The 24,890-nt window shown below is 50.6% G+C and overlaps 2 protein-coding genes across 2 annotated transcripts; both read right to left on the bottom strand.

Moving 5' to 3' along the window:
* Positions 1-1,087: 1,087 nt before the first annotated feature.
* LOC130253177 (ras-related protein Rab-6A-like) lies at positions 1,088-17,644 on the bottom strand. Its single transcript, XM_056491516.1, has 8 exons — positions 17,360-17,644; positions 15,460-15,518; positions 13,803-13,856; positions 8,819-8,924; positions 7,860-7,971; positions 5,057-5,150; positions 3,802-3,868; positions 1,088-3,038 (listed from the first exon to the last, which is right to left on the bottom strand). Exons 1-8 carry the CDS (start codon positions 17,610-17,612, stop codon positions 2,974-2,976), a joined length of 810 nt encoding a protein of 269 aa, XP_056347491.1. The 5' UTR covers positions 17,613-17,644; the 3' UTR covers positions 1,088-2,973.
* A 597-nt stretch (positions 17,645-18,241) lies between these two features.
* Positions 18,242-24,313, bottom strand: ARR3 (arrestin 3). Its single transcript, XM_056491817.1, has 15 exons — positions 24,232-24,313; positions 24,035-24,111; positions 23,689-23,749; positions 23,305-23,349; positions 22,893-23,092; positions 22,743-22,802; positions 22,450-22,517; positions 22,053-22,188; positions 21,887-21,971; positions 21,708-21,780; positions 21,094-21,231; positions 20,590-20,673; positions 20,311-20,334; positions 20,181-20,233; positions 18,242-18,756 (listed from the first exon to the last, which is right to left on the bottom strand). Exons 1-15 carry the CDS (start codon positions 24,311-24,313, stop codon positions 18,242-18,244), a joined length of 1,701 nt encoding a protein of 566 aa, XP_056347792.1.
* Between the last annotated feature and the right edge of the window lie 577 nt (positions 24,314-24,890).

Below are 24,890 nucleotides of genomic sequence, written 5' to 3'. Positions count from 1 at the left end.
ATCCAATTTCAGCGTTGATTTTGTCCCTCCTGATTCAGAGCATTCCCTGCCAGGAGCTCCAGGAAGGTCTGCCCTGCCCCAGGCAGTTCCTCCCAGGAATGACTCAGGTGTTTTCCTGCTCACCTGGCTGACAGGAAAGAGTGGATTCTTTCCCAAGGCACATTCATGTCTTGGATATGTTAATTAGCAAAGCATTAAGGCCAGCAGAATCCATTTCATCCTCCAGAACTCAGTTACTGGTGGGAAAACAACAGCTGGACTTTTTTTAGTGACTGACAAAACTGAGCTGGGAGGCACAAATTTATGAAATCATGGAATGGTTTGGATGGGAAGGACCTTAAAGATGATCCAGTGCCACCAGCCCTGTCCAACCTGGCCTTGGACACTTGCAGGGATGGAGGGAGCAGTGCCAGGGGCTCAGTGCTGGCAGAGGTCCTGCAGGTCTTTCTGGAGCAGCAGGATCAGTCCCAGGTGTGTTGCAGGGCAGGGCTCACCTGAGGGCTCCAATGTTTGGATCCACAGGGTCCTGTTGTTATCCCAAAACAGGAATCCTTCCCAAGCTTTGGTAGCCTCCCCCTGGGCTGAGATCATTGACCCAGCCCTAACCCTCAAGGAGACAATTCCACCACAAGTCATTTCTCATTCCAACACCTGGACATCACTTCAGCTCATTGGCTGCTCAATTTCTTGGATTAAATCTCTTTTTTTTTTTTTTGCTGACTAGGCTTGAAAGTAACAAAGATGAAAGGTCAAAGAAGAGACTTCCTGAGAAAATTGTTACATATTCCATATTTCACAACAATGTCAGCAAAGTCCTTTCTCATCCTCCTCTGTCCCTCCTTCTGCTCCATCCTTCCATCTCCATCCTTCTTCCTTTATCCCTCCTCCTCTTCCTTCTTCATGCCTCCTGATCCATCCTTCCTCCTCTCTTCCTCCATTCCTCCTCATCTTCCTCCTCTGTCCTTCCTTTCTCCTCCATCCCTTCTCATACTCCTCCTCCTCCTCCATCCCTACTCAGGACAGCAGTGTCACACCTCGGAGCAAACCCCTGGTACCCCCCCAGCCCTGTGGCAGCAGGAGAGTGCAGTGTTGGTGAAATAACTTTATTTATTTAGTGATACACTGTGGCTGTGTCACACAGTCCTTACTCAGAGTTACAGTCACACTTACTCGCTACAGCTACAAGACAGCAGGGCCGGACACACGGCAGGAACACATCCAGAAAAACATGGGAAGGGAACTATTGGATTCCACTAATCACCCCCCGCCCCCTAACTGGGGTATCCCCCCTCCCGCCCCGGTCCGTGACTCGAACAACACGAAGGGACAGCAGAGCTGCCAGTGAGAGGGACAGCAACACCTGTTCTACAGACACGGACACTGACACCAGCAATTCCCACAATGGGCTATGTACAGGAATGGGAGCAGCTTCCCGAGGGCAGGGATCAATGGGGACTCACATCCCAGCCTCCTCCTGCAGCCAGCTCGCCCCGAGGGAGGGGACTCTGGGGAGCTCAGCGCTGTCCCCTCCCCTCCTCAGGTGTCAGGGAGTGAGAGACACCCTGCCAGGGGAGGGCAGGGAGTGTCACTGACCCCCCACACTGTGGTCACTGTCCTACCACAGCGTCCTCCTGTCACACAGGCCAGGTGGGGAAAGGACAGTGCAATTCTCCTCTCTGCCAACTGACAAACCAACCAAAACCCCAGGACATCTCTGAAAAGCTCTATGAGTTAATTCAAAACCAGGGGCTGGGGGAAAGGAGGCAGTTCCCAACCTCCAAGGTTGGGGAGTGACACCAGAATTCCCTTCAGCAGCATCCAGTCCTCCAATCCTCCACCCCCTGTGACAGGAATTCCCTGCCACTGCTCCCCTCAGCTTTGGCAAAGGTAAAAACTCCCCCAGGAGTGAAATGGCTGCTGGTCCCACCCCAGAGCTCTGCTCCAAGGGCAGAGACAATGGGAATGATTCCATCAAGCAGCAGTCTGGGAATGAGGGTGGAATGTTGCCCTTCCCTCTGCTGTGGCTCTCCTGCTCCCGTGATGAGGAACAGGAGAAGGGAGATCAGGGAAGGAGCCTGAGGAGCATCCATGACTCCCAGGGCAGGTATTGCCCCTGCAGTGATGGATTCCAGGTCACTATTTACTTCCAGAATCCCTGAGGATCTCTCCCCACCCAGCCTCATGCTGCAAAGCCTCTGTTCCCTCCTCCTCCCCCACGTCTGCAGCCAACACTCACCAACATCCTCTGGATGGGAAAAGATTCCAGTGGAGGGGAGCAGGCTCTGGGATGTCCCTGCCACACAAATGGGAGCAACAAGGCCAAAGCTCTCAGAGTCTGGGGCTTTCCAGGGCCCTGTGTGACTCCAGGGGCAAAACTGAGAGGCTGTGAGCAAGAGTTAGCCAGGATCATCCACAGAAAGGAGAAACCAGGGAGCTCATGGGGTGTGTGCCCTGCGGGAAGCAAAGCCTGGAACAGGGAACCTGCAGAGTCCAAAAAGGCAAGTCCAAGTGACTGGTTGAAGTTTAAGGAGCAGCCTTTTACCAGAGGAAGTGGGGATGCAGGACAGGGGGCTGGAGAAGGCAGGGGGAGGATGCAAGGCAGGAGGGAAGGTGGAAAACCCACCCTCCAAAGCTTCATTTTTGTCTTCCCTAACTCGGCAGCTTTTCCATGGCATTCACAAGATACATCTGAGCAGGGAGGCTCCAGGTGGGAACAGGGGGAGAAAGGGAGGAAGAGAGAGAGAAAGAGGGAATGTGAAGGGCACCACGGTGCCAAAGTGCAACAACATAAAAAAATAAAACTCAAAAGACAGGACACTCATTCTGCACTCAGGGCTCAAACCATGCAGTGAGAGGGGCGGCCGGGGCTGCTCCCCACCAGTACACAGGGATTCTCTCTTGAGGAATGGTTTCCAGCCCCAGAGGGGTGGCAATGAGCAGGATGTTCTCCGGGGGTGCTGCTGGCAGGGGCTGTTAGCAGGAGCACCCGCTCTCCGTGACTGGCTGCTCGGGGGGCTTCTCTAGTTTGATGTCAATCACTGCAGGGATAGTCAAGGAATCACCTAGAAAAGGTCTGCAAGGGTTGGTTGGTGTCTCTCCATGGCCTGCAAAGCCAGGGACATGGTGAGAACTTGCAGAGGATGGACAAAAAGAGAAACAAACTCTGGTGGTTTAAAGCTGTAGAAATTTCAGCCTCAGTTTGAATGAAGAAGCAAAACCTGTGCTGGACTTAAGCTGTGAACATTTATATCTGGCCCATAAATGGGGTCATACAATCCCAGGATGGCTTGGGAGGTGATATTAAAGATCACTAAGTGTCACCCCCTGCCATGCAGGGACATCTCTCATTCTCCCAGGCTGCTCCAAACCCTGGCCTTGGACACTTCCAGGGATCCAGCCACAGCTTCTCTGGGCACCCTATGCCAGGACCTCCCCACCCTCACAGGGCAGAATTCCTTCCCAATATCCCAGCTCACCCTGCCCTTTGGCAGTGGGAAGCCATTCCCCCTTGTCCTGTCACACTAAGCCACTGTAAATACTCCCTTTCCATTTTTCTTTTTGGCTTCTTCAGGTCCTGAAGGCCTGAATTAGGTCACCCCAAAGCTTCTCTTCTCCAGCTTGAACAATCCCAATTCCTCCAGCCTTTCCTCATGGCAGAGCTGCTCCAGCCCTCTGCTCACACTCCAACAGGCACACCCCTGCAAAACCCCAGTAAGGCTGTCCCCAAAATGTGCCAAAGGAAGTCAGTAAGCCCAACTCAACACCAGATAATTGCCCAATTCCATGGGAAAACAAGGATACTGTCTTCTTTGCTCTTCTCTGGTGTGCTGTCCATCCCAGGTAAGGCAGCAGCCACACGGCGGAAAAGCTGGAAAGCAGCAAGGGAGAAGCTCAAGGCTTGTCAGAAAAAAAGTTCTTGTTAAAAACATTGGTTTACAGCAGGACTCAGAGTCTGAGCTGTACAAATTCATTAAGTGGGTATTTTAGCAGCAGAGCAGTGAGCAAAAATGCCATGAGAATTTTATGTAGGAAATTTAACAGGTTTTAAATAACTTATATTAAAATATTTATTCAATGCCTACAAAAAAAGAGTTTTATTTTACCTGTTCCTGCTTGAAAAGAACATGGAATTAATTGACAACATTATTCCAGGGATTCACAGAACTCCTGCACTCACTAAACATCACTCACCATGTCCAGCCTCTGCTTGTGCACACAGAGTGCACATTTGAGGATTTCTGATCACTCAGCTGGCCCTGAATATTCCTCTGTGGAATAACTGAGCTTTCAGAGCCCAGCCCTTCAGGTCAGTCCTGTGCCAAACAGCCACTCCTCAGCAGCACTGCTGCTTCCAGGGAGCTGCAGTTACTCTGGGAAGGATGTGCTGGAGCTGGGAAGGGCTATGAAAACCCCTGAACCAGTGGAGAGGGGAACCACATGCAAGAGGCAAAGGGCACAAGCAGAAATCTGAGAAATTCTACTTAAAACAAAAATGTAAAGGTTATTTTGCTGTTTGGTTGATCAAACACTGGCACCTGGACAGTCCCTATCCTTTGATATTCCAAACTCAGCTGGAGTCAGCTCTGGGCAGCCTGCTCTGAGCAGGAGGGTTGGAAGAGGTGATTCCCAGAGGTCCCCTCCAACCTCAATTCCTCTAAAATATTTCAAGATTCTCTGGCTGGCAGACAGAAGGAGGAACTTCTACTCCAGTACATCAGCAGAAACAATTCTCCCCACTGATGTCAGCAGTGATTTCAGCAAACAGTGCATTGACTGTGAACCAAACCAAACCAAATTCCAGCTGACTGGCTGCACAAAACAATCTTTTTTTATTCCATTTTCCCATCCCTCAGCATATTCTGGAAGGAGTTCTCCTTTATTTCCAGGTTTAGCTTTGACACGGAATCACTGAGTCAATAGGAAAGGAGCTACATAAACCAAGCAACATCTCAGGGACTGGCATTAAACAGGAGGAAATTCCCAAAGCCACCCTGGAGCAGCCCCAGAGCAGGGAGGGAGGCACAGATTCCTGCCTGAGGACACAAGCTGCATGTACCTGTTTCACATTGTAGCCAGTCTTTGCACTGGTCTCAATGAACATCACATTCAGCTCTTTGGCTCTCTGTTCCCCTTCCTCTGTGGTGATTTGCCTGCACAAAAGTGGAAAAAAGACACAAGGGACAGAAGGGAGAGTTAGAGATGGATAGGAGTGATTGCTGCTCCTAGTTCAAGAGGGTACAGCCCATCCCAAGGCTTTCACTCAGATTGGAGTGAAACCACCTCAGGGAAGCTGCCACTGGATTTGTGGCAGATGATGAAGCTTGTGCAGGACATCTGAGCCTCATCCACAGCATTCCAAGGAAGGAAAAATCCCCACACCAAGACAGGGAATTTCCCAAATCTCACAGAGGGAATGTTGTGAGGTGACACAAAGGCTCCAGAAAGGCTCCACAGTGCAGCAACTTGGGGACAAGAATCTGGAATTGCCCCTCTGAGCACCACCCTGTGTCCCATTAAGTCCTGCTTTAGCACTGCTTTCAGCACACAGCACATTCAGCTCTTGGGCTTTTCCCTCAAGAAACCTGTCTCCACTAATGAGAACAAATCACAGAGCAGAAAAACCAAAGCAAAGCAAGAGAGTCCAAAAATGAGAGAAAGAAAACTGCAGAGAGAAAGGAAAAAAAAAAAAAAAAAACAAAAAAAACTCAACCAAAAAAACCCCAGCCACCAATTGAAGCAACACTGAGTGGAATGAAAAACTTCCCAGGCTGCACTGAACAGGAACAGGGCTATTTTTAGTGCAGCTTTCTGGCCTCAGAACTTGCCTCATCCCTGGTTTTCATCAGAGGATGAATGGTTTCCCTGCATTCTGCCTCGAAAAATATCACCTTTGTGACACCAAAGGTGGCTTTGTCCAGCCTTACAGGCCCAGAATTTCAGCCTCACACAAATCCAACCTCATTTGAAAAGAAAGGCAAGGCAGCTCCTGTTACTGACACCTGGATATTCCCTTCCCCACCATTCCAAATCCCAGCCCACACCAGGACTGCTGTCACATTCTGCTCCCAAAATAAGAATTTCCACTGCTGCATGAACTTCAGCTGTAGCTGCTTCAAACCATTTTCTGGTATTTTTAATTCTTCCAGCAGTGCTGGGCCAGCTGTTGTGCACCATCAGGAAATACTCCAAGGCTGAAATGATCCCACTGGGCTTTCTAGTTTCACAGGAAACTGGATTTAGAGAGGAATTAGAAATGTCAGGGAGCTGCAGTTATTCCCAGCTCCCAGGAGGGCATGGAAGAGGCTCAGTGGTCAAAACCCAGAGCTGGCTCAGGGACAACATCTTGGATTTTGCTTTTGTGAATGATTTCAGAGACAGACCATGAGCACATCACACATGGAATTCTCAAGCAAAATTAACTGTACATGTTTTTATTCTATTCCTAAAGCTCTGAGCACCAAGTTATAGGAGTATTTCCAATGTCCAAAGCATGGGACACCTCAAAATGCTTCTCAGTGAAGTGGCAAAAGTGGAATTTTCCCTGCTTTTCCTGCTGGGCATGAAAAGTAAAAAACTGCAGGGCAAACAGCCAGGGATGTTGGGACACAAAACCATCAGAATCACATATCCTGAAGGAATGTTCAACTTCAGGAGTGAGTAAAGCAGGGGTAAGAATTTAAAATGTGGGAATGTCCCACAATGGAACACTCAGATCACTCGGCCATCATCCCAAGTGAACAGTGATATTCAAATAAAAGCCCAGATTTTGCTGAGAAAACATTAATTTCACCTGTAAATTGTTCTCCTTTGATCAGGAAAATCTTGTTAACAGCCAAAGGACAAGGATTTGATACTTTAAGGCTTTATTTTGCTGTGAGATTAAGGAGGTTCCCAGTTCCACCTTCCTGAGGTGATTTTCTGTGCATCAGATCAAAATCCCCTGGTGGTTTCAAGGCCTCACACAACCCCTGACACCCAAATCCCACATTTCTGAGAAGTGTGAGGATGTTTCAGTTGGAAAGGCTGGAACTGCCTCATTCACTCCATCCTCCCTTTGCCAACTGCTTCTGGCACCACCCATTAAAATAAAAACCTTCCCTTATCTACACTGCACCTGAGGAACAAAAATCTCTGAAAATATTCAACAAAATTATTGCTAAATCAGCAACCCAGAGAAGAATTTGAAACAGGAACACAAAGTAAAGCCTGTGCTCTTCTAAGAACCCACTACATTGGTTATTTTGGTTGATGTGCTGTAGAATTGAGAGTTTTAAAGCAAAATTATTTATGGCACCTCCCAAAACATTAAGTCTGTGTCATTTTAGGAGTCTAATTAAGTTTTTGGGTCTCTCTTTGGCAGAAGTTTGGGGTTTGCTGATCTGGTTTTCTTTCACACATCCACAAGCTCACTATAATGTATAACATGAAATTTATACTCAGGAAAATTCATACTTTTAGATCAATCCTACAAAAGTTTGTGCTGCATTTTAATAAGGAGAAACTGTGCCATGAACTTCCAGCTGCACGTGCAGAGAGAATGAGGGAAATCAGTGGAGAGTAGTGAAAATCAGCTGATTTCCTTGCTTTTACAGGCAGCTTTTAGCCTTTAACTCAGTATGAAAAAGAAAATCAGACAAAACACCCCACTGAGAAACTGCTGCAGAGCCACTTCAGCAATTTTTTAGGTGAGTTTGTTTTAAACTATTTGTTGGTTAGCAAAGGGAATAACTTTTGCTGAAACCAGCAATGAGAATTTCCTGACAGATAAAGGATGTTGTGTTTAAAACCAAGCCTTGTTTTAAGCCCAGACTGGCCTTGGTGGCTCTGGGCAGGGCAGCAGGGCTCAGTTTCCCCCTTACCTCTTGTCTGCCAGGTCAGTTTTGTTCCCCACCAACATGATGATGACATCACTGCCTCGCTCTGTCCTGACGTCATCGATCCACTTGGAGGTTTGCTGGAAAGAATTCAAGTCTGCAGGGAAGAATGAAACAGCAAAGCTGAGCATAAAACCCCTTTATGACAGAGAAAATGCTTCACTTGTACTCAGGTGCTTCTCCAAACCTCCCCACTCCTCATCAGTGATTTCCCACTCTGAGAGAAAAACAAGGAAGGGGGAAAATATTTCTGATCTGAATGATGTTTTTTGCAGAACTTGTGGTTGTAACTTCTCAGTTCTGCTTGTGTGGGGTGTTTCCAACAAGGACACTGCAGAGCACCACTCCCCTGTGCTGGGATGGGTAGGGATTTGAAAAGGAAGTCTCACAGATATGTATATAACAGAAAGATCTCTGAATTTAGAATCTGAAGAAGGAATAGAAATGAAAGCAAGTTTTGATATAGAAGAAAAGAATTGCTGAGCCAGTTTTACTGGATAACTAGTTGGCAAAGGCTATGTTAGCATGTGAGTTGGAAGGGGTTTTTATAACTCAGAGCAAAGGATAAATCCACCTCAAACAAAAGATGTTTTTACCAAGCAAAAAGATTTTCACAGGCAAACAAGAAAGCCAATGTTGCAAGTAGCAAAAGAATCTCAGAATTTTCCACAGCAAGAAAACTGAAAAACACAGTGGAAAATAGTAACATGAATATGGTAATGTTAGTAGTTATGACAGGTTCTAGGTAGAAGTATTGGTTGGTTGTTCTGTATTAGGATGCTCAGCAAAGACAAGGATATAATGCATTGTAACCAGAACTAGAGTGGCTTCAGACGAGCCTACAGCTGACCAGCTGTGGGCTGGGCTCTTGCTGTATCACCTGGATACAATAACAGGGTTTTACAAGCAGTCTGGAGTCCCCACCCCACCCCAGGCGCACTCACTGGTGATGTCGTAGACCACGACGGCGATGGTGGAGTCGCGGATGTAGCTGGGGATGAGGCTGCGGAAGCGCTCCTGCCCCGCCGTGTCCCAGAGCTGCAGCCGCACCTGCTGGGCCAGCCCCCGCCAGGGAGGGGAGAGAGAGAGCAGGAAAACCTTCAGGGAAAAGCTTCCACACCCCACTCCCACAGCCAATGCAGCAGCTGGGGTGACCTTGCCATCTCACCCAAATGCAAGTGCAGCAGAGCTGTTTCCTGGATATCTGTAAAGGGCTTTAATTCCCTCCTCTGCTTGCCCTGAGATGCTGCTACTCCCAAACATCTCCAGGATTTGGCTCCCACCTCATTACTGGGGTAGCCAGCAGGACAGCACTGATCTCCCAGGGTTATGGATGGGATGTCCACAGGACTCACAGCCTGGAGCATCTCTGGTCAAAGCTTTAGGGGCAATTCCCACAGGACAGACACCACATTCATGTGATGGCAGTGGGGATTTTCACGTGGTATTGAAGCCATGAAAACTTCAATTCCAGCAGAAATGAAAGCAAATGTTACACACTGCAGGGTTCAGGTGGTGCAGAGGACATTGGGTTCTCCCTTCCAGAGCAGCACAGGAGTCACAGAAATGCTGGTCCAGGTAGAGTTTGACCCCAAACACAAACTGGTATTATTATATATGATATTATTATATATGACAGCTCCAAGGTCTGGGACCTGCCTGGCTGAACCAGCACTGCTCAAAAACTCTCCCAACACCCCAAATAAAAGCTTTCCACACTGGGATGCCTCCTTTTTCTTCACCCCACAGTGCCTGAAAACAGGATTGCTCCTCATTCCCAGCACTTTTATGGAGGCACCCACTGGTTCCCAGTTTACAGCCACAAATAATCCCAGCAGGGAGGCAAAGCACTGGTTAATGAGGCAGCTCATCAAGGAAAAAGCAGCTTCCTCAGGACCAATCATTGCTTGTTTAGAAGAGGAAGATAAACTGATAAAGCACAGGCCTGCATCAGATTCAAAACAACATCTTATCTGCATCAGGGAATGTGGAGTTGATGCCCTGGGGCTTAAGGAGGATTAGGGCTTATAGTTAAAGCAATTAGCTCTGGCTTCATTTTGAAGGCAGACTTGATTACAAGAGCAGAAGTCAAGGCTCTTCTCTACCCCAGGAAACTCAAGGTGACAAACTGGGAGCACCTGGGCAGTGTCACAGCAGAGCTGGAAGATCAGACTGATCCCAAGAGCTCCTGGACTTCCCAAGCTTCCACACCCTCCCTGGACAGGGCTGTTACACTGGAATATTCACCATGAACATCACTGAACCACCCCAAACCTTCAGACTCACAGGCAAAAGGCAACTGGAGGAAGCACCACAGAATAATTTGTTAAATTTTTTAAATTAGTTTATTTAGTTTAAATTAATTATAGAATTAATTTAATTTAAATATTAATATTATATGCAGGGTAATGCTCTTTGAGGAAAGGTCTCCAGTGAGCAGGTACCACACAGACACACCTGAAGTGACACAAGTTTGCCGCATTTCTACAAGTCCAGGTTTGTGTGCACCCATTTTGGAAGGGAAAATACAAATAATCACAGTGGGACAGGAGGGATGAGCCCAACCTCCCTTAGGAACAGCCTTCTGGAAGGGCCTGAGCTCTACCTGCATTTGAGATGTCCAGCACATCAAAAAAACTTTAAACCTCTCAGTCACTAAGAATAGTGAAAAAAATGAAATTATCTTCAAAGATCAGCCTGTTACTAAAGAATGATGATATCAGTTGTCATTTAATTTCTTCTGACATGGCTGGGAGCTATTAAGAACAGCCTGGACTGGCAAAATTTTTCCAGCTGCCTGGATAAACAGCATCCTGTACCTGTACAATGGGAAAAGTGATGCCAAGCTGTGCACCCTGCCCTGCTGCCTCAGCCAGGAGAGTCCCCAGCACAGGGCACCACCTGCTCATCTCTGTGCTCCCCAAACAGACCAGTCTGACATCATTTACACCAAACCAGAACTCCTCCAGAATCCTCTCCAGCTTCAGGACTGGGAGAAAGACCAGGAAATTATTTGCCCTAAATAGTGAGGATAAATCACAGCCTATTAATTGTAAAGCACTTCAGCCTAGCAGAGTAAAACAAATTCACTTGTTGGTCACAGAATAAAGCTGGGCCAGAGCTTTTCCACCTGTGCTGTTTTCTTTACTGAAATTTATATAAATCCTGATACTGTAGATTTACAAAACCCCCGCCAGATCAAGGGGAATCAATAACAAGGAGTTACAATTAAATAATTCTCTTCATAACTTCCTGTCTTGTATTAAAACTTTCATGTCAAGAGTTACAGAGAATTTTCCTCTAAGGCTGTTTGTTCTTCAGAAATTGTGGTTGTTCCATCTCTCCTCTTTCAAAGGAGTGAGTCTCCAGGTCTCTTTTCCAACAAAATGGGAATCTTGAATCCTCCTAAGTCACTCCACAGCTTCTATTTAAAAGGGTCTTGTCTTGTTTTACCTACTCTGACAACATTCCTTTGCTTTGGTATCTGAAGCTGTTACTTGTATAACCTCTCTCCTTACCCAGAAATGAAAAAGAAAAATAATTTTGAAGTTAAAAAATAAAAAATAAAAAAAAAAATCAGAAAAACAGAAAAACAGCAAAGCTTTCCAAAGGCTACCAACAACCAGCACAGACACAGCAATTCCCAATCCCTGCCAGCACCCACAGGTGGCTGATGGGTTATTTTAGCTCTTTTTGGCTACCACCACCACTTCCAGAGTAAAGATAATGTGTTAAAAGCAAGGTCCCTGCAGACCCTGGGCTCGATACCTACTTGTGATGTCAAAGACAATGAGAGCCACAGCAGTCACGGATGGAGCTGGGAATGAGGAACCTCTCCTGGCCGGCTGTGTCCCACAGCTGCAGCCTGATCTGGGAAATGGGAAAGTGTAGGGCAAGGGGAAAGGGAACAGCAGGAAAATGGAAAACAAAACCAAAACTCAAGTGAAATCAAAATAAATAAATAAAAATAAGTTGCAAAGCAAAACTAAGGCAACAAAAGGAAAGTTCAAATGGAACAGAAATGTGAGAAGAGGCAGCGACACTTCCCGAGGTCTGGGAACATCCCCCCTCCACACACCCAGGAATATCTCACACATGCCAACACCAGAAACTGGGGGAAGCCCTAAATCCCTCCTCACAGCTCCAGCTATCAAGGGAAATGCACAGCCAGGCCTCAGGGATCCTGCCAGAACAGCCACACAGACAGCTGGCCAGATGTGGGACTCCTAAGGACCACTTCAGCCTGGTCTGGATGATCCCAGAGAAAACCAGAGGTGGTGGAACCCCCAGCAGCAAGCACCCTGCAGGCTGGCTGCTCCTGCACTGCAATCCAACAAGGCTGGGAAGATATGGACACACAGAGAAGGAACAGCACTCAGTCTGCCAGGAAGGAGGGGAACTGGCACATGCATGTGGCTCCTGACAGCCAGGACTGGTGGCTCCAACTCACTTAATGCCACACATCCCAGTGCTGGGAATATCACACAGCTGCCTTTCCTGGGAGATGGTTTTAAAGAACCAAATTCCACGTGTATTTCATGGAGTGCCACAATGGTTTGGGTTGGAAGGGATCTTAGAGCTCATCTCACTTCACCCCTGCCATGGGCAGAGACACCTTCCACCATCCCAGCTTGCTCCAAGCCCTGTCCCACCCAGCCTTGGACACTTGCAGGAATGAGGATCCCTTCTGCTGGCTTGTCCAGGCCATGTTTAGAGCTGAGTGATGGAGCAGAGCTCCAATTTCAGGATACATTATTTGCTGTAAGGCTATATCAACTCCACCAAAGCACACATCCCAGCTGGAGGCTCAGCATTCCTCATTTCCAGCCCAGAAATCAAAGCCTATTGTAAAATCCAGCATCAATCACATCTGAGAAACTATTCCAGTGTCTGAATTTTCCCAGCTTGTTTGCTTGTATTTGTCCCTCCTCTTATCTACACTCCACACCTCTGTTATTTGAACAGGCTTTTTGGGCTCTGCAGACCACTTACATAATCAGGAAAGCATTCCAACATTGGGAGGAAAATGGGATTTTCTGGATAGCAAGGCAGCAGGTGAATGACATCCTGGCTTACACAAGCATGAGAAACCCACACCACTAGAACAGCACACAGACAGCCACAGGTGTCAAGCAGCATTCCCGGGATCTTTGCTTTAAACAAAGGTTAAGGAAGAGCTTTTCTAAGAGGGAATTATTGGTAAAATGGCAGAGAAACTCTCAGGAAGCTCAGCACACACACTGGGAAGAGACTTCTTTGGAAGCAGCAGCCCCAAAGCTCCACACAGGAGTGTTCCCTGCTCCCCACAGCTCTGTCACACTCCTCACACAGCAGTAAAATGGGAAAAAGGCAAACACTGGCAAAACATGAGCAAACCCACAAATACTGAGAGGAAATCCAGGAGAAGGGAGTGAGAGGTCTCTGTGCAAACAGGAATCCCATGCAGGCTAAATCCCAAATTGCTTTACTGCAGTAGGTCAGGGCTGTGTTACCACAGGAGCTTCCTAGGAGGAGGAAGGAGGTCTAATCATGATGGACTTCAAGACTTGCAACACCAACTCCTTGGCTTTTTATTGACTTCAGGAGCTGCACTGGATGAGCCACGTGGGTCCTTTCCAGCTCAGAATATTCTGTGGTACCTGAGGTCTGCTCAGCTCTTTTCATCCTGACAATCCCAGAGGCAGAGCTGCAAATTCTGGGAGCAAACTGCACCTAAAGCAGGTCCACACAACAGGCACCACATCCCCTGGGATGTGGCCATTATCCAGCCCCAATTTTCCATGGAAGATTTTGATTTCCTGACAGAAGTACCAGATGTTGTACCAGTGATGGGATTCAACCAAGGCTGGCTCTCTGGAGGCTGCTGGGGGACTCCAGCAGCTGCTGGGGGAAGAGCCCTCCCAGCCAGCCCACCCCTGCCCCACTCACCGTGCGGTCCTCCAGGTACATTGTTTTGGACAGGAAATCAATTCCAATGGTTGCCTGAAAAAAGGAGAAGAATTAGGAGCTGGGACTTGCATTCCAGCATCCCCTTTCTGCACAAACTCTCAGAAATGCTCACAAACTTGTTATGAAGCTGGTGAAATTATCTGCCTTCAATTGCCTTCAACTGAGGTGATAAAATAAAAGCAATCTGGGGATCTGCACCAGCTGCATTTCACAGCATTCTTCCAACACTTCTCAGCTCCACAAGAACCTCTGAATCTGGATTTTAACCCTAGACATTCCTGTATCTCCATACAGATTGTATCTGAGCTGTCAGCTCCTTCTGGCCTGCCCCAATTCAGTCTGGTAAGAATTATCTTGTTAGAAATATCCAAAAGGTAGAACAAACAAGATCTATGAAATATGGGCAGCTGAAAGCTAAAAAGCCATTTTTATCCAGGCCCTTCCACTTCAGAATGTGCTTCTTTTCCAGAGGCATTCAGCAGCTTCATTGCCCAGGCAGGTCTGCATCCATTCCCATTGCTAGAGCAATTCCAGCACAAAGGCATTTAAAATAATGCACTGAGTTAGGTGCACTCCCAGGCACTTCAATCAAGGAGCTGCCCCAGCCCATCAGAACCCCAGGAAAGAGGAGAGAGCTCCTGATGTAACAGATTTGAGTGTTTTAGGCCAATTATCCCCACTCTTAACACACACAGCTGAATGTGTACCACTGAGTAACTGGAAAAGAGCAAACTGTTCAGTTTCAGGAATTTATTTTTGGGAGGTCTATTTTCCAATAAGGCCATGGTTTATAACAACTACAATAAGAAATAAATAAATCTATGAGAGGATCTTACAAGAGGAAAGGGAAAGGGAAAGGATACAGTTCCAGTGAGTTACTTGTCCTCAACTTCAAATCACCCCAATCTAAACCAGTAACTCTTCCAGGCTGAATTAAAAGATAAAGCCCTAATCTCATCTGCTTTACAGACATTTGAAATTTCCATGAAATACTTCTGAGTGCCTTTGATGCAATTAATTCTTCCCCAAACCTTCAGGCCTCTTGCACATCTACTTTTTTTCATCTGCAGCCTCTTCATCCCCATCCCCCTCTTTGCCTGCCAAGACTTCCCTGGCTTTTCCTATCTTTAGTCCTTTAGTCAAAAAATAGTAATAAAAAAATTGAGAGACAAAATATACCAAGCTGACTTCTGGCAGATCCATCTACACACTCCAGACTCAACTATTCTGACTGAAATGGAAGCTCTAAAGATAACAGAGACCAAGAATGTCACAAGATGTTGGTATTTCATTCATTCTCCATTTCCTGAGGCTCCCATATCCATCACCAGAAATCCTGACCATCATCTTCCTAGAAAACAATGTTCTCCCCATTTTCCTCAAGGCTTCTCACAGGATCTATCCCACATCCAAAGGGGATCTAAACCTTGCTGCCCCTCTGGATTCCTGACATCATCCTGGATGCTTTGATTTAATCCTGAAGTTTCATCTTCATTTCAGGACACACTTTAACCTCTTATCTGATCTTGAACTAATATCTTATGGAGAAATGGGCTCCCAGGCATCAATTGGAACAGCAGGGCATATATTTATTCATATAAATATATTTTAAAAACAAATAAATACTATCACATACCTGGTAAGTATTGTCAAAACTGTCATACATAAACCTGGTGATCAGGGAGGTCTTCCCAACTACAAGAGAAAAGAAAAATTACTTTCAAGCAGCAGTGAAAAAAAAAATAAAAATAGCACTGCTTTGGGAGTGGCAGTGATCTGACAGCAGCTGCCAATCTCAGGCCATTCCAGCTACACCTTCCTGGGAAATAGCCAGCTGGAAATTTCAGTCCCAAAATGACAGAGGCAGATCAACCTCTGCAGGTCCAAACTCAATCATGGCCCTCAAATCAGGTGTGTTGATAACAAAGAACTGGTTGTTTGCTTTGGACAAGCAATAAATCTGCTTTGTTACTCTGTTCTGCTCCTTATGTAATCCCCACGTCTGGGACATAAACATCAAAACAAAGCAGGTGATATCCCAGATGCTGTTCTGCTGCCTCTGGCTGCGTGGAAAAGCAACATTTCACACTCCCATCCCTCCTTTGTAACAAGATTTCAGATACAGAGCAAACTCTGGTTGTTTGTTTCAAAACTTTAAATATATATTTCCAAATATCATAAAGAGACAAAGTGCAGAGCTAACAAGAAGTGAAAAACAAAGATAAAGCTCCAATTCTTGCTCAGGAAGCTGGGTATTCAAGAAAAATTCAAAGGATGTGGATAGAAGAGGAAAAAAGAATAAACTGCCTAAAAAGATTGTGAAATTATGAACATTGGAGAGGGTTCAAAACAGGTTAGACAAATATCTATCAGCAGCAATGTAAATCCTTCATTGGAAAGGATGAGGAATTAGAAAACTTCTGGAAATCCCTCCAAGACCTCCAGTTCCAGGCTTGAGGAGAGGGTGAGGAGCAATAACCCCACGATGGGGTTGGAAGGGACCTTAATGCTCATCCAGGAGCAGGAATGTCCAGGGATGCCATGGGCAGGGACACCTTCCATAGCCCAGGTGGCTCTTTGGACACTCCCAGCGAGAAAACACCACGATCCCAAGGCAAGCACACAGCTCATCCATCCATTCCCAGGGAAGGGGCACAAAGGGGAGACAAAACAAAACCCACGCGGCCAGGGGGCAGCGCAGCGCTGGGGCCGCCTCCCCGCACGGGCTGCGGGCGCACTGCGGGCCCGGGGGGGCGGAACGGAGCCCGGGGACATGGGAGGGGAGGGGGACGGAGCCCGGGGACATGGGAGGGGAGGGGGACGGAGCCCGGGGTGATGGGAAAGGATGGGGACGGAGCTCGGGGTGATGGGAAGGGATGGGGACAGAACCTGGGGTGATGGGAAAGGATGGGGATGGAGCCCGGAGTGATGGGAAGGGATGGGGACGGAGCCCGGGGTGATGGGAAAGGATGGGGACAGAACCTGGGGTGATGGGAAAGGATGGGGACAGAACCTGGGGTGATGGGAAAGGATGGGGACGGAGCCCGGGGTGATGGGAAAGGATGAGGACGGAGCCCGGGGTGATGGGAAGGGATGTGAACGGAGCCTGGGGCAATGGGAAGGGTTGGGAACGGAGCTCGAGGCCACGGGAAAGGATGGGAACGGAGCCTGGGGTGATGGGAAAGGATGGGGACGGAGTCCAGGGCGATGGGAAAGGCTGCGAACGGAGCCTGGAGACATGAGAAAGGATGGGAACCGAGCCCCGGCCCATAGGAAGGTGTCACGATCCGCTCAACCCTTACAGGAGGGCTGCGAAAGGAGCCCCGGGCCATAGGAAAGGCTGAGAACCGAGCCCCGGGCCCCGGGCCCCGCCCGCGGAGGCCTCAGGCCCGGCCGCCCCTCCCAGGCCCCGCCAGGCCCCAGCCGCGTCCCCCACCCCGAGCACAGCGCGGCCCCGGCCCCGCACGGCCCCCGCCCCGCCCGCCCCTCCCGGTTCCGCCCGGGCCCGGCCCGGCCCGGCCCTGCTCGGCTCTCACCGCTCTGCTCGCCCAGGAAGACGAGCTTGAACTTCCTGAGCGGGTTCCCGAAGTCGCCGCCGCTGCCGGGCGCGGACATGGCGGCGCGGGGGGGCCGAGCGGGAGCCGTGATGGGGACAAGGAGACAGCGCCGAGCGGCCCGGTACCACCGCCCCGCTACCACCGCCCCGCGCGTCACCTCCGCCGCGTCACCGCCGGCCCGCCCCGCGGGGAGGCGCGCTGCCATGGCGACCGCAGGAGGGGACGCCGCCATGGCAACGGCGAGGGCGGGGGCCGTGCTGCCGGGGAGGGCGGTTGCCATAGCGACCGGAGGGGGGTTGTCATGGCGATGGGGAGGGCGGTTGCCGCGGTGACCGGGCGAGGATGCTGCGGCTTGTAGCGGGATGTGTCCCGGCTGTAGCGCGGGTGTTGGAGTAGGGTTGGAGCCGGTGGAACCGGGACGCGTCCGGCTGTAGCTTGGCTGGACCCCTCTGTACCGGGGATGGTTGTAGGAGAACGGGTCTGGCTGTAGCAGGGGCGGTTGTGCTGGGATTGGACCCAGGATGCACCCAGCCATGCCTTGGATGGGTCTGGCTGTACCAGGAGTGGTCGTGCTGGGATTGCACCCAGCCATGCCTTGGATGGGTCTGGCTGTAGCAGGGTGGTTGTGCTGGGATTACACCCAGCTGTAGCAGGATGCATCCAGCCATGCCTTGGGTGGGTCTGGCTGTAGCAGGGGTGGTTGTACTGGGATTACACCCAGCTGTAGCAGGATGCATCCAGCCATGCCTTGGGTGGGTCTGGCTGTAGCAGGGGTGGTTGTGCTGGGATTACAGCCAGCTGTAGCAGGATGCATCCAGCCATGCCTTGGCTGGGTCTGGCTGTAGCAGGTCCTGCATCACTTCATATCCCCCTGCACCATGTGCTCCCTGCCCCAGCAGAACACAGAGCCTGCACTGGGCCACCGGGTGGGTTTATTGGTATCAGTGTCACAGAGCTGTGCACAGCACGGGCAGGTGACAGCCACGCTGGTGACGCGCTCGGCCGGGGCCAGCGCACCCACCCTGTCCCTGTCCTTGTGCTGGCACCCATGGGAACAGGGAGCACCGTGGGGCTTTCCAGTGTGGTGGTGCCAGGAGGAGCTGCAGCAGCTCTCACCACCACTAACAGGGCTTGGAGTGGGTGCTGGGATGCTGGGGAGGAGGGGGGACCTATGGGGATTGTGAGGGGCTGAGGGTTAGGGTCAGGTGCCAGGTGTGGCCCAGTGGGGACACTACAGGTGGCTGCATCCCAAACTGGGGTGTGGGGGGCCAGCAGCTTAGCTCTCCTCTTTCTCAGCTTCCTCCTTCTCTTCTTCATCATCCTTTTCTCCCTTGAGCTTCTGGCGAGCAAATTCCTCGATGACAATGTCCTCATCACTGGAAGGGAGAGCAGAGCACAGTGAGCCCACAGGAGGAGGGGGAATCCCTGCTGAGCCCAAACCCTGCTCCTAATGGGGACAGCACCGTGGTCACCCCACTCAGAACACTCAGGTCACTGTGAGGCACAGCCTGGCCCCAGCACTGGGGAGCTGGGCCTGCAGCTTCTGGTGAAGTTTTACACAAGATTTTGCATTTCCAAGGGAAAACAAGGAAAGAGCTGAGTTACCTCCTTGAGAATGGCAAGCAGCAAGTGACAGCAAGGGAGAGCACCAAGTGAAAAGTAGGGGAGAAAACAGAAAAAGAGTCAGCAAAAAAGATTCCAAAAGCTTGGGAATGTGAAATGATTTGGCAAAATCTACATGGAGCCATGGCTGAAAATCTCCAAGAGATTTCCCCTTTGGAAGTTTAAATGTTCTCACTGAGCTGGGAAAGGGCTGGTGTGAAGGGGATAAGTGTGAAAGCCTGGAGTGCAGCCTGCTTTTCCACATCCTGTGCTCACATCCTGTTGCAGGGTGTAACCAGACACAAAACCTTTGGCAGGGCCATGGCTGTCAGGAATGGATTTGGCACTGCGCTTCCCAGAGGGAAGCAGCCCCAGCTGTGGCTTCAGCTGGAATAAACTGATTTGGGAGAAGAGGCCTCTGGTGCTGGGGAATGTGCAGGGACACAGGGATGTGACTTCCAGCAGCCCAGGGATCTCTGTGTGGGGACCAGGACCATGGAAACATTTTGTCCAGTGATGACACTTGTGGCTGGCAGACACTGAGGGACAGGGCAAGGCCTGAGCTTGCAGTTGCTGTGACTGCAGCAAGGACAGTTGCCAAATAAGCCCTGGAAGTTTGCAGAACACATTCCAATCCCAAGATTTGATCTTTCCTGCTGCCTCTGGGAGTGGCTGCTGTGACACAGGCTCAGGGCTTTGAGACCTGGCTGGTTTAATCCAAGGATGTGACCTCAAGCTGGGATGTCACATCCATCTGTGATGGATCTGTGTGGTTTGTGTGCTAGAGGGAGCATCTCTTTACCTTGGCTTAGCTGCATTCCAGTGATAAGCACAGGGAGAAAGGGATGGGGAGAGAAAAGATGTGCAGGTTAATACAGAAAGGATATTTCAACTGACAGCTCCCCTCAATGCTTGGGTGTTTTCCTGGAAAGAGGGACAGTGGGAAGGGTGCTATGGGGAGGACATCTCCCACCCTCCTCCAGGACACAGGGTGGGTGCAGCACAGCTGGACAGCTGTGCCCATCCCACGGGAAAACTGCTCCCACCCCACTCCAGGACAGCTGGACAGCTGTGCCCATCCCACAGAGGGCAGAGCAGGGTCCTTGGCACTGGGGCAGCTGCAGCAGAGTTGTTTTCACCCTGAAGCAGATTTGCCTCTTCCCTGCTGATTTTTGGTAGCATCCCACACACAACTCACTGTCATCAGGCTTCGGGTGCATGAGGATGATGGGCATCTCCACCCCAACATCACTGGAAGGAAAAGCAGCTCTGTCAAGGATCCTGCCCAGCACAGCCCCACACTCAGCCCCACAGGCAGCTCCCCTTACCTGGCAGTGAGATCCCCCAGGATGCTGTGGCAGCAGGAGAGAAGAGACAGAAATAAGCCAAGGCAGGAAAGGGGAGGTGTTAGACTGTGCTTTATACTGAGGTGGAAGATGGTTGATAATAGACGTGGTGGGGTGGGGGTCAGAGAGCAGCTCAGTTACCCCAGGAGAGCAGGGCAGGGATGAGGGGGCCCATGGTGTGAGTGCCCTCTCATTTCCCCAGGGTACAAAATCCCCCAGCACAGCCTGAGCTGATGATCCCCAATTCCCACAGAGCCTCACCCTCCTCGGGACACCACCAGGTTGACCTTCAATTTGTAGGACACCAGGATGCCCAGCACCTCCTTGTCCATGCCAGGTCTCAGTCTAGGAAAAAGGCAGAGTGGGACAGTGAGAGGGCAGTGCTGCCTGCAGACCCCAACCTCTCACCCCATGGGAGGGGTTCATCTGTGTCCTGCAGCATGTGGGGTGCACTGGGGTTTAACAGGAGAGGAAAATGGGAGAAGAGAGGGGAGGGCATTTGGGTGAAGCCACAGAGCAGCTTCTGGAGCTTCCAAGACAAGGCCCAGCCCTGCAGAGGGATCCAGGAGCTTTGAACAACATTGGAACTGGGAAGTTACATCTCTCCTACAGGATGTGGAGGTGGCTCTGTGACAATGCCACAAAATCCCTGTTTTCCATCTGGGTGGGGTGGGCTCAGCAGCCCTTGGTGAGAGCCCAGAGCACCCAGAGCAGTGAAGTGGGGGAAGGTGTGGTGGGAGCAGGGGCAGCCCAGGCAGCTCTTACATGGTGGTGGAGGCCAGGTTGGTGTCCTCGTGCTTGAGCTTGCCATCGAGAGCCAGGCCTCGCTTCTGGCGGTTGGATGAGAGCATGGGGGTCACCGAGTACGTTTTAGAGAAGGTGGAATTGGCTGCCACATTCTCACTGGAAGGGTGGGACAGGAGAGATCAGAGCCAGCTCCAGCCTGGGGTGCTCAGCATCACTGCAGGCACCTGTGCAGGGCCAGCCCTGCCCTCCCCATGCAGCTGCTGGGCCATTTCCTCCTTTCGTTCCCTCCTCTCTTTCCCCTCTATGACCACTTCTTTTTTCTCCCCTCGTCTTTGCTCCCTCCCTTCTCCTTCTCAGGGGGGCAGAGGCTCTGTCTGGCCTCAAAAATGCAAAGTGGGGAGATGAAGAAGCCTGGGAGCAGCTGTGCACCTTCCCCAGGGACCTTCCCAGCCACCACTGGGAAGTTGTCCATGGCTTCTCTGTCCTCTGCTTCCTCTGCACCTGCTTTTCTAACGCAGAGATTTTTGCTGCTTGGTGTAAAACTGTCACACCCTCTCTCCCCCATCACTCTCCCATCCTCCTCCTCCTCCCTCTCAGAAATGCCACACCACCTCCAGCCCCTTGCCCCTTACTTTATCTCCTCAGTGCACACAGTCTTGGTGTATTTATCCAGGGAATACAGGACCACGTCTGTGATCTGATCCACTGGGGACAGACAAGGGGGAGCAGCGTTGGTGACAGGGCAGGGGCTCACAGTCCCCATCTCTGCAGTGATGGGTGCTGGGACATGTCCCTGCTGCCCTTCTCTCACCTGTGATCTTAATTTTTTTCACAACCTTGTTGGTGGTGTTGTTGATGTTGACGGTCACATTGATGGGCTCTCCGTGGTAGTAGATCTGCAATGGGAAGGGGCTCAGTGATGTGACCAGAAATCCTGGTCCCTGTTTCTGGGTGGGGGGGACAGTGTCCCTGCTGACCTCCTTATCCAGGGAGGCCTCGAGGTGCAGAGGCTTGTCTGACATCATGAACTGCCGGGTGGTCTCGGCCCTGGGGGCCGGGCCCGTCTGCGCCGGGGCGAACTGCACCTTGCGGATGATGAGGCGCACAGAGTTCCTGTGGGGACACAGTGCCACCCCCAGTGTCCCCACAGCAACAGCAAGGCCTTCAGGGGGGCACAGGGACTCTCTGGGGTCACCACAGAACGTTTCACCTGGTTCTTAGGACGTGACACAGGGACCACTGCCCCAGTTTTGGGCAGAGTTCCCCATCCTAGCATGGCACAGGCTGACAGAAGCTCAGCCTGACCCCTAAGCTGGTCACCCCAAAAAGATCCTGTGGTTTAGTTTTAGGGCCAAAAGGGATTCCCTGAAATACCTCTTGTGAATCTTCTCCTCCAGATTCTCAGCACAAAATCCTTTGACCTCGAAGTCCACGCCACAGGCCTGGGGGAACAAATGTGGTCACTGAGCAGGAGGGGCTCAGAGCTGCCTGAGCTTTAGGTTCCCTTTCTTCCTTCCTCCCCTGCATTCCCAGAGATCTGGCACTGACTCCAGCCCATCCTCCCTTTCCACAGGCCACGAGAATCAATTCTCATTTTTAACACCACACAGCTCAACCCCTGCCAGGGAGGACAGTCCAGGGGACACAGGCTGGGGACAGCAGCTCACCTTTCCCACATCATCTGGCCCAGGCTGGAGGGTGATGGAGCAGGGCAGGTTGGTGGCAATCTGGGCAGAGAGAGACAAAAGGGAACAAAGTGTTCAGAGCCTGGTGACAGCATGGAGCCGCAGGGCCGGGAGGGGCTGAGCAGCCCCTACCTCGAAGGTGAAGGGGTAAGCATGCTCCCCGAGCTTCTTCATCAGCTTCTCTTGCAGAGGAGTGAGGGTTTTGGGGGCCTGGTCGGGCACAGGGGGGTACAGCTGGGTGGTCAGCACGTAGATGTCCTTCCTGAAGGTCAGGCCGATGACGTCCAGGTCGTCGCGGCCGTAGCGGAAGGCGCAGGTCAGCGTCACGTACACTGCCAGGAGGAGGCAAGGAAAACTATTTCAAACACTTCAGCAGAAATGAGACTGCTCACCACTAAACATGAACAGGATCCCTCGTGTCCTTTGCTGCCCCATGGAGCTGTCGGTGACACGGAGCAGCTTTAACCTGAGCACAGCCCCAGGCTGCTGCTGAGCCTTGAGCTGGTCCCATCCCTCCCCTCAGGCTGTGTTTCTGTACCAATACCTTTCCTGTCCTTTAGGTACTCCGGGTCGATCAGGCAGACACCATCTGCAAACAAGCAAAAGGAGAAGGACTGGTGAGCTCAGCTGCCTAAACACAGCTTTTTAAACCAAAATAATCCACTCTGAACAGCTGGAAGGTGACTGAAAGGAGCTGTTACCAAGGAGGTGATGCCTCCTCCAGTGTCTCCACCAGCAGTGTGGCTGGGTTGTTTTGCAAAGGGACTTTATCCCTTTCCCCACTATTTTCCCTAAGGGTATTTGCAGGAAAACATGGCATTTGCTCATCCAGAGCTGCTCCTCCTGCTCTACCAGCAGCTCACAGCACTGGGACTGGTCTCCCCAGCCTCTCCTGCCTGTACTTCCCCCTCAGCACAGCCCCACTCACCTACAGATTCCACTGAATCCACATGATCCACATAGTCTCTCTTCCCCAGGTAGAGGGAAAGCTGGAGGCAGCACATGGGGAAAGGGAGGAAGGAAGCAAGTTAATGTTTGCCATTGAATTGGCCCAAATTTCAAAGCCCTGAGTTGTATCATGGGGTTTGTCATCAGGCTGCACCTTTAAGGGGTCATATCAGGGTATTATCAGGGTATTTTTAAATTTCTGTTCTGAAAAGCCAATCCTGCAGGGGCATCGTGGCAGGTCCAGGAATTAATCAGATTTCAGAGGGATCCCAGCACAGCCTAAACCTTGGGCTGGCCACACGAGGGGACAGGGCACAGAGACTCACCTTGCTGTTGGGGCTGGTCTTCTTGAAAACCCTGTGGAGAAAACAGAGAAGGATGTTTGGGAATGCCTTGGACAAAGCTGGATGGGGCACAGGGAGTTGATGGGCTGCCCTACAGATGTGGTGCATCACCAAGAGCTGTGCCAGGGTGTCCTGTCCCTGGGGACTCCCATATCCTGCAAATTCAGGGCCAAACCCACCCTGTGTGGCTCCTGAGCTCAGGGTGACCACGGAGGAGTGGATTTTGTGTCTTAAATGAGAAAGACCAACACAGAGCTCCATGGGATCTCACATTCCAGCCCCTGGGAGCAGCATCTGGGGTCTCACTCTCTCCCTCTGCTCCTGCCCTGCAGTGCCCTGCTCCATCCCAATTCCAGATGAATAAATCAATAAAGACACTTACTTTGATCCATCTGCCATTTTAAATCAGTGCAGGAATCTCCAGGTGGAGATCTGTGGGGAGAAACAGGGAAAGCACTGGATGAGGTGCTGGGGAAGAGGCAACCCCAGCCATGGCCTCCATCCAACATCCTGCACATCCCAAAAATCTTCAGAGCCCTTGGGATACAGCACTGCCACCCCTGCAGAGCTCAAGAGCTCCAGGTTTGGCTTTGGGGCAGCACATGGGAGCTGAGCCAGCTCCTTGTTCCCAGCCAAAAAGGTGATGAAGTGGGAGAGTGTTGCTCCAGAAAAGAGGAAACACAGGGGTGATCCTCAATGGAGCAGGTTCAAGACTGGGAAAGGCAAGAAAAGGAACAAAAGGCCTTATGGACTCTCAATTTTAATAGTTTGTTTCCCATCTGCTGGAAGTTGGCTGTCATGGCTCAGTGGTAGGAATGGGCTTGTTTTGTCCTGTCAC

The sequence above is a fragment of the Oenanthe melanoleuca genome, chromosome 4A (assembly GCF_029582105.1).
Source record: "Oenanthe melanoleuca isolate GR-GAL-2019-014 chromosome 4A, OMel1.0, whole genome shotgun sequence".
In the NCBI taxonomy this organism is placed as follows: Eukaryota; Metazoa; Chordata; class Aves; order Passeriformes; family Muscicapidae; genus Oenanthe; species Oenanthe melanoleuca.
The sequence above is the reverse complement of the archived record's forward strand: the minus strand, read 5'-3'. Positions and strand labels throughout refer to the sequence as shown.